The sequence below is a fragment of the Rutidosis leptorrhynchoides genome, chromosome 2 (genome assembly GCF_046630445.1).
Source record: "Rutidosis leptorrhynchoides isolate AG116_Rl617_1_P2 chromosome 2, CSIRO_AGI_Rlap_v1, whole genome shotgun sequence".
Lineage (NCBI taxonomy): Eukaryota > Viridiplantae > Streptophyta > Magnoliopsida > Asterales > Asteraceae > Rutidosis > Rutidosis leptorrhynchoides.
In genome coordinates this window covers 63,225,370-63,235,489 of record NC_092334.1, presented here as the reverse complement: position 1 = coordinate 63,235,489, position 10,120 = coordinate 63,225,370, and the positions used below count along the sequence as shown (strand labels likewise).

The window sequence follows — 10,120 nt, the reverse complement described above, 5'->3', positions numbered from 1 at the left end:
AAAGGCAAGTAAAAGTGATTTAGGTTTCTTAATCAGATAATGTGTATTTTATAGATTAAATTTTAGTTTGTAGGCAAGTGACACCTTTAGTGTTCTCACCTTTGCCTTCACATTTTTTCGCACCCCGCTTGTTTCGTCACCACCCTCCCAAGTACCGTTCTCACAGTGGCGAGTGTAGGTGTATCTGGACGGGGTCCTGTGACACCACTAGTTTTTCAAAATTTATCAAAAAAAAATTATTATTTTTATATAGGACACCACTAAATATAATAATGGGACCCCATAAATTTTTAGAGATTATAATTTCATAGTTTTGACTCCTAAGGTGTTTGAAATTAGCTCACTTACAACTTTATAGTATGAGCCATTGAATATATTATATATAAAAGAGTAAATTATACGAATGGTCCTTGTGGTTTACGTTAAATTATGTCGGTAGTCCCTAATTCTTAAAAGTTATAGAGATAGTCCTTGTGGTTTTATATATGTTTGGCGGTATTCCATTTTTTAGCATCTGTTATCTCCCTCCGTTAAATGAAAGCATGTGCTATGCACATGATGGGTAAATAAGTCAATTCGTCTATAATGTATATCCATTTGCATAATACGCTTGGTCATTTACATAATACGCTTTGGGTACGAAATGACTTGGGAATAAACTACTGATGTCTTCAAATGCTTAAATATATGTAATAATCAAATGCGTAATACACATTATACATATGCGATAATCAAATGCATAATACACTTGGCTATATTCAAACATGAAACAAATTGCTGGTACTCAAATGCTACATATTGCAAAACGTGAAGGATATTGCATTTCAATTTCAACAATATTAGAAAAAGTACAAGATTACTTGGTTAGCTTCAATACAAGTACTTCATTCTAATTTCGAGCACAGATTATTCCAGAGAGAAAAATGACAATAAACAACAAAATTACAATTAAAAAAATCGACAAACTAATCCTAAGTCTTCATCGTTGTTGTTACCCGCATCTTCATCGCCATCTGCATAGTAACGATAACCATCATTTTAAGAAATTGACAAAAATAAAATATACAGAAAAAAAAAATGGAATAACTGAGAAAAATATGGGGAGTTCAAAACCTCAATGCTTCATCGATATCCCATGGAAAATTTGTAGCTGCCAAAACCATCACAATTTTTCGACTGCCATCTTGTTAGTGCCTGTGTTGTTCACTCCATCTACTTCATTGGCTTCACTCAGACCTGCAACATCTTCAAACCGTACTCCGGTGCGGTATCTAATACATCCGATTTCGAAAATATTACAAAAAGTTCCATATTACTAGGTAGCTGCAATACAACTACTTCATTCCACTTTCGAACTCAGAGTATTCTAGGGGAAAAAATGAAAATGAACAATGAAATTACAAATAAAGAAATCGGCAATCTAATCCTAAGTTTTCATCGTTGTTGTTACCCGCATCTTCATCGTCTTCAACATGCTATCTTAAAGCACTTGAATCAAAACTATTTGATTTCGACAAACGGGGATGTTCTCGTAAATCTATATTTTTGTTTCTTTTAGCCAACATTTTATTCTTACGCACTCTTTGCTTAAAATCGGTAACATGTGGTTGTTTCTTACCGGACACTTTTAATTTGAGGGCCAATTCTTCACTCAATTCATCATTTCCTTCAAAAAAACAAAAATATTCATAAAAAAATTTCATAAGAAGTAATCCAGATTCATAAAAGATAATAACTTTAGGCCCCAAATTACAAATAAACTTCAAGAATCACATACCCAATTCTTAAATTTAAGACTTAACATGTATTATAAGTATAATCAATCAATTTAATGTGAAAAAAAGCATACATATAAACTGATACATTGAATAAATAGATGTGGATAGAGAATACCGTGAATCACAAATTTGGATTTAACGGATACTGATGATGTGGAATAATTGCGTAAAAGATAACTCTTCAGTAATTTGAAAAAAGGAACCCTAATTTCGTAGCAGCGAAGACAAAAATAACCCTAATTTCATAATCGGTTTGGGAGGATCGATTGGGGTTTATATTGTAGCTAGGGGTGTTCATAATATCCGTATCCGAATCCGAAATCCGAAGAATCCGAATATCCGATCCGAAAATATCCGAAAAATCGGATATCCGAATTTTCGGATATCCGAAAATCGGATATCCGATTTTTCGGGTTCGGGTTTCGGATAGAACTTTTCAAAATTTTCGGATATTCGGATATCCGAAAAAACATTGTAATTATTATTAATTAAATATTATTTTTATTTTTAATTATACGGAGTAATTTATATTGGAACAGGGGACAAACAAGTACAGTACCAAATTAGAAAACCCTAGATCTAAATACTGCCTTTCTCTTAAACGTTGATTCCATCTTCAAGTCTCATCGCAACTTCATCTCTTCATCTAATCGTCTCCATCTTCAATTGCTTTCATCTAATCGGCTCCATCTTCGATTGCACATATAATCGGCTATTAGTAGTATTTCTACAGTTAAAGATTCAAAGAAAGATACACGGTCTGATTCCCATTGGGCTGTTTGTAAAGAGAAACTTATATTGGGGTCTAGTGCAAAAACGTTACCTTGTAAACATCTGTATCATTCAGGGTGCAGTGCCCCTTGGTCCGTGGTTTATGTACTCATTTGCATTCTCTTTTAAAGATACAGTAGTTCGTTTGTTTTGTTTATTACTTTTGTATCTACAAGACTCTTTCATAAATATCAATAAAATTTGGTTGATGGTCACTTTGTTTAAGAGTGATAGAACAGATTTACTTTATTTACTATGTTTATGTGGTTCCAACTCATTGTGCACTTCTTGTTTAAGAGTGACAGAACAGGTTGCTTATCAATTTGTCATTTTTTTTTACATTTTTTATATATTTTATATACACTTCGGATATTCGGATAATCCGAAATCCGAATCCGAAATTTCGGATATCCGAAATTCGGATATCCGAAATTTCGGATTCGGATTTCGGATGGCCAAAACCACTATCCGAATTTTCGGATATCCGAAATTTCGGATATCCGGTTTTGAACACCCCTAATTGTAGCAACTGATCTGATTTTTAAATGACGCAAATGCCCATCATGTGCTCAGCACATGGTATCTTTCAACGGACCAAGATAACAGAGGTTTTCTTATGGACTACCGCCGAGCATATTAAAAACCACAGGGACTACCGGTATAATTTTTAAGAAATAGGGACGACCAGCGTAATTTAACGTAAACCACAGGGACAATTCATATAATTTACTCTATATAAAAATAAACAAACATTTGTTCAATTCCAATTCTAATTATGTTCTACTTCATTCTACATCACAATTTCTTTTAGTTCTATCTTCAATCCTTCATTCTGAGGATGTCAACGGATCGGATATGGATCGGGTGTAGGCGTGAGGCCATATCCATTTAGTTATTGTTCATTCATATCCATAGTCTTATTCATATCCATTTAAATTTAGTTCATACGTCTATATATCCAGTAGATTAAGCTGGTTAATGGATATTCATTGAATATTTAAGAAATTTTATAATATTTTCAAATATATAATGAAAACAAAACGTAATATAACATAACATAATTTAAAATTATTTCACCTGAATGTGTAATGTTTGTCTAAGAATGAACATAATTTGTTAAATTTACTATCAATGATATAATATGACAAATTATGTGTAATTTTTATGTTGAGATATATATGTTTTATTGTGAGTACTCATACTGAATTCATTATATACTTGTAATTAAGATGAATGTGTAATGGTAAATATATATGTAATAGTTATTGTATATGAATCTCTAATCTCATCACTCATAACTACCTAACTTATTCTTTTTAAAAAGTCAAGGAAAATTGTAATTTTAAATGTTATGCGATTTATATTGATAACATGTTGTAAAATTGAAATTTAAAAGTGCTATAGAATAACAATTTAAAATTACTACTGTAAAATTGCTACTCTATAGGCCATTGCTATTTTAAAATTGCTAATGTGAAATTGCTAATCTATATGTCATTAATTGCTACTACATATGAACAAATTATTCAATTTTATATTTGTGTTTTGGGGACGACTCGACCCGACCTGATTTGACCCGACACGTTCAATATTTTGTGCAATTTTTAGGATCACATTGAGTTTTGATCATAGAATTGCCACTGCGTTCTCACCTTCTCGTGTTCATATATTTTTGAGAACAACGTTGTGAAATTATTTGTTGCACATATAGTATTATTATTTGAACTTTCATTAATTCAAATAATATAGTGAGTACATTTATTTTGAAGATGTGTGTTATAGATGTCACGTATTAAGTTTTCACTTAAGACTAGAAAAATATTGAAGTGACACAAATGTGTTAGTTCGTTTTATAAGAATAACGTGTTATGGATGTCTTTTATCTTAATAATGTACTCAAAACTTTGTACGATAATCGTTTAAACCCTTCTTCAATACATACTGATCATTTAAACTAAGTTTAAATTTCATGACTTTTTCTAACGTAGTAATTGTATAAGTTAAAGTTTCAAAGTTACATGCCTTTTTCTAACATAAGTTTATAATTAAACTATTTAATCATTGTGTTATTTCACTTTAATGTTACTTAACTAACATGACCTCATTAATCCATAAAATAAACAACCGTTTGATCAAGAAACTTTAGGTGACATTGTAACACTGTTATGTGTGGGGTTCACGTGTACTACAATCATTGTGCTGATACGTACGAACACTGCCGGTTAACGGGCTCAGGTGTGCATACTGCCGGTTAACGGGCTTGTGTATACACACTGTCTGGTAACGGGCTTACGTGTATTCCTTGTTGGGCGCCGCGCTTACATTCGTACATTGCCTTCACCCGTGACCATGTGACGGGTCACAGGTGACGGATCTGGGCTTACGAACGGTTCGGATGATGACTTTAAGTATACGTCATCCGGCTCCCGTCCGCCATGAGTATCATTCTTGAGTATTTTTCATCTTTTTACGATTAATGGATAGGAGTTTTCGTTACGTGTATCATTAATAACTAAATAACACTATATTTTTGTTTATAATAAATTGCATACCAAGGATAAAAAACCAAATATACAATTTATGCAATTAGACATTTCAATTAAGAATATGTGCACCATGTATGATTGTGTGTTTCTTTTTATCGCCTTTTTATCTTCTGTGTTACCATTCTTTTGATATTTTTGCTCTTTATGTTGGCTTTCGACTTTTCAACCCCATAATCTCCTACGCGTAAACGTGGCTTAAGCTTATGTAATGATTTCATGAATACATGAAAATACGACTTCCGCCTATCACTTTTATCTTAAGTGAAAGTAAGCATATCATAAGAATAGGTTATTTAAATAACGATCATCATTTTGATTAAAATGATTTATGATCGCTGACTGTCTACGTCATACCTCTTTATATTCCTTTCGACGGAATTTTGTAATGTTATTGTTGTAAATTAATTAAGTTTAATATGGTTGAAGAGTTAATCTTTACAACAATTTTACTCTTTTATTTGAATATATACATAAAAATTTGGCATCATCAAACTTTAAAATTAGACTGTTTTAAATAGTATGTCGGTAATTTTGACTATACAATATGTTTTAAAACGTTCCACTAACTACGATATTTACTAATTAAATATCATATACACTCATTAATGTCTTCTTTTGCCTTTTTAAACAATAAAATAAACACTTAAAATCAATAAATCAAAGATTCTTATATACCGACAAATTAACAAAAGAAGAAAGGGGGCAAGAAAATACAAATAAAAGCAGCCACAATGATGACTATAGTGCATGTGGTTTCTTGATACGTTAATAATTCGTATATCACATACTTTAAATGATTCATCACTAAATGTACTTAAAAACATTGTACAACGATCAAAAACATATATAGTAGGTGATTAAAAATAATACTGTACAAATAAACTCTCTTCTTGAAATGAACTATCTACTTAAGTAAGAATCTTTAAGGTAAGGTTTTTTTATTTAGACTGTTAAAAAGTTGGTAAGTACTTTTAGTTAGACATATCTGATCCAACCATGTTATCATGTGATTGTTTCGACGTTATAGTTTCAAAAGAAATGTGACTAGTTTTTATTGATAATACAAACACATACCTTGACAAAAAAATGAATATTTTAACCTTTCAATTCTCATATGCTACACTTTTTGACATTGTTTTAATAAAAATTGTAACAAATACTGTAAGTTAATAGAAAGAAAATTGAAGTTTTCGTTTGACGCGCAGTTAAAAAACGCCTTCCCGTCAAGCTTGAACTTGATAAAAGGGGAATGGATTTACATAGCGTAAGGTGACCACTTTGCGACAACGATTTGTAATCCGTGGATCACTCGCTTATCTTTTGCAAATATGCGTTGGATGTTTGAGATCGTGTTTTTAAATGGTGGAATATGGGTAACTTTTCAAATTATAGCATCACCGAAATTGCAAATGGCGATAGTTCGAAGAATACGTCATGCTTCGGGAAAAAAGTTTGGCAAACATTGTTATGGATTAATATGTATCTCATTTGGAAAAACCGAAATAATAAGGTGTTTCAAGGTAAAACTTGGAGTGGCCCGGTTGCTCTTAATGAGATCCAAACTATTTCTTTCGAGTGGATTTCTAATAGATCGAAGAAAAGGAAATTTGATTGGCTTACTTGGCTCTCCAATCCGGCTACTTATCTTTCGAGTCCTTAGTTGTTAGTTTGGTGGTCTTGAGTTGCAACCTTTGCATCCCAAGTCATTTTTTTTTCCATATATTAGGTCGTGTTATTTTTGTTGCCGTGTGATTCGTGTATTGCTTCTTTGCTCGTGTACATTTGGTTCTTTTTTTTAATAAAATTCTTCTTGTTCAAAAAAAGAAGTTAATAGAAAAAAAACGTTCTTTACCAATCAATGACTTGTACAAAAAAATAAATAAAAAATCATTACATTATACCATGTCTTGGACTTTTACAAGAGAAGTATAATACTCATCTAAAAACATTAAAATCAAAACAAGTTTTTACAAAACTGTACTTAACCCTAACACAAATTAACACTTCTCTTAAATAATTTATAATCTTCCTCTAGATGATATATCTTGAAGATTATGACCAAATCCTAAACAACCCAATAATCCTGCTTTATATGGCAAAAATGTCTTCCTTCTCATCTCTTTCGCAACCGCCCTATTTGCGGTATAATGTAGTTCATGTGCAGATACTTTCCTCTTCATTTTCCTCGAAGTAGACCCCACCGATCCATCCGTACTTCTGAAACTTGAGTTTTTAACATCATTCGCTATAACCGCACTTCCTTCAGACGTACTTCTAAAAAGTAACAAGTTTTTTAAGTTCCATTTATTGTACCAAATGAACCCAAAAGGTGATGTTAAAGAAAAGTCATTTTTTGTAACTTTTATATCCTCCGAAAGAATATCGGATACTAATTTGTGTTTGGTAGTTGTTGTTGTTTGATTTTGAGGACAAAATGGTAAAGATTTTATGTAGTTTTTGTTATGAGTTTTTGGAGAACATGAGGGAGGTTGTGGACAATGTGGGGAAGGGTCTAATGGCTTGATCTTTCCGCAATCGAATAACTCGTCGGCTGCGGTGATTGATGGTTGGTTTAGCTGGTAGCTGAAGTTGAAAGCGAAATCTGTGTCGGTATTATGTAGTTGTGGATCATGATTTGTGTTTTTATGTTGGTGAACATTTTGGATTGTTGATGGTTCCATTATGGTGGTGAATTGGTCGGGTGAATAAAGGATGATTAAGTTTGTGAGTTATATATGTGGAAATGATTGAAGAAAGTGTTAGGAAGGTGGAATTAGATACACATAAGAAAGTCATGATCTATAAGCTGCTTTTTTTTTTTTTTTTTTTGGCTTTCAACTAATTATTGTGTTTATTATCTATATCTATCTAAATCTTCCTATCTTCCTATCTTCCTAGATTATTAAATGAGGCTAATAAATCATAATAATAACATAGATGGTAAAAAAGTAAATAGTAAAAAGGTAATGGTAAATAGTTGATTTTTAAGATGATATACGAAGGTAATAAATTTTATGGTAAACATGTTTAAAACATATGGAGTAAGTTGAAAAACCACATTCAATAAATATTTTTGTTACTCCATGTTAGTAATTTCAACCATCCAACTTATTCTGAATAAATATTATTAGCTGGTTATTAACTAAGTGGAATTATAATCCCAACCATTCGACTTCTTTTTGAATAAATGAATTTCGTTGGTTACTATTTAAGTGAAGTATATTAGTTCCCTTACTCAACATTTTCACTTGCAAAATCATCTAAAAAAATATAATTTTGGAAGAGTCCAACCAAGGATTGAGTAGTTAATGAAACCATTTTGTGATTTTTGAATTTTCCCAATTTCTTTTCTTCACTTTCAGTATATCATTGGTTGTCATTTAAGAATGGTTTCAAAAAAATAGATGTCAATGTGAATTTAGGCTAACGTGAAGTGATAAGTTATTTACGTAGGTTATTACTTATTCAGGTACTAATATATTTGCTTTTAAATTATGGACCACGTGAATTGTATTTCCGTTGTCTTATACATAAATATATGGTGACAAATAGTTGTTGCCTTGAGTGTTATAGGTTCATACGAAAATGAAAGAGTTCAAATAGTCACTAACAATAACATAACATTTTTAATTTGTTGAAGTTTCTTTTCAAAATTTTGGGAAATCCTAAATTATTATTTTTAGCCATGACTTTTCTATGGAATGATTAAAAAAATGACGAGTTCAAATTGTCACCAACAATAACATAACATTTTTAATTTGTTGAAGCTTTTTTTCAAAATTTTGCGAACTCCTAGATTGTTATTTTTAGCCATGACTTTTCTATGGAATTATAAAATGATCTATTTGTCTTGATGATAGCATTGATATCTTTGAGCACCAATAGTACGTTAATGTTTTAAATTGTTAACTTGCTTTATACAATGGGGGATGATTCTCACACACTATTTTTTGATCCTCACACACCCTTTTACCCTATTATTATGGAGGAGTTCAAGTAAATTGGTGTGTGAGGATCAAAAAACAGTGTGTGAGAATCATCCCCCTTATACAATGGATGCCTTGATATACAGTTTATATTTTTATATATTAAAAAGTACTAACACTTTTAAGGTAATTTGTAGTATCATTATCTATTTATATGGAAGTTATTTTGAATTTTTTATATATCATGTATCTTATTAGATGATGCTTTGTTGTGTTTATATTTATATAACATGTATGATGAGATTTTTTATATTCTAATTTTCGTTTTATCTCGCAATTTTATTATTTTTAATGTTAATATTATGATTATTATATTGTTTATTTGTACTGTATTTGTATATCCAAGTTATTTTGAATTTCTTATATAACATGTATCTTGTTAGATGATACGTTGATGTGTCTACATGCATCATGAGGTTTTTTTTATCTTTTTTTTTTCCTATAGCAATTTTATTTTTTCTAATGTTATTATTATTAGTTTTAATGGTAGTAGTCATCTAACGATATGGAAGTAGTATGTTCATTTTATTGTCAATATGGCATTAAAAATAGTGAATGATTTTTAAAAGTTTATCGATTGCAAAGTGAAATAGTATGCACTGTATGCGTATCAATAGGTGTATGTCTTTATGTCTTTATTATCACATAAAGAATCCTTTATCATACATGATATATTTTATTACTTCATTTGTGACGATCGCTCCAAATCCATATGGACGAACACGTCATTCATCGATTTCATTGCGAGGTATTTGACCTCTATATGATACATTTTCTAAACATTGCATTCTTTTGAAAAGGCACACCATAAATGAATATTTAAATCAAAGGTTTTCGACATCTGATGATTTCTACATATAGACAATCACCATAAATAATAGTTTACAACAGTACTTCCGTTGACAATGCAGTCAAAATAAGATACATGGTGATGATTTGGTGAATGCAATGTTTCCTTGAAAAATATGTCATGTAAGACTCCATGCACATAGCTTGTCTAACATATAAGCAAACAGCGGAAGACTTCTAGGGAGCCTGA

At 31.0% G+C, this 10,120-nt stretch overlaps 1 protein-coding gene and 1 long non-coding RNA gene across 2 annotated transcripts; both read right to left on the bottom strand.

Moving 5' to 3' along the window:
* Window positions 1-882: 882 nt before the first annotated feature.
* On the bottom strand, window positions 883-1,989 carry LOC139890942 (uncharacterized). The gene is made up of 3 exons (XR_011773483.1): window positions 1,894-1,989; window positions 1,114-1,666; window positions 883-1,013 (listed from the first exon to the last, which is right to left on the bottom strand). It is a non-coding gene; the product is annotated as an uncharacterized lncRNA (long non-coding RNA).
* Window positions 1,990-7,113: 5,124 nt separating this feature from the next.
* On the bottom strand, window positions 7,114-7,776 carry LOC139887932 (uncharacterized). Its single transcript, XM_071870977.1, has one exon. The coding sequence runs from the start codon at window positions 7,774-7,776 to the stop codon at window positions 7,114-7,116; it is 663 nt and encodes a 220-aa protein (XP_071727078.1).
* Window positions 7,777-10,120: the final 2,344 nt, after the last annotated feature.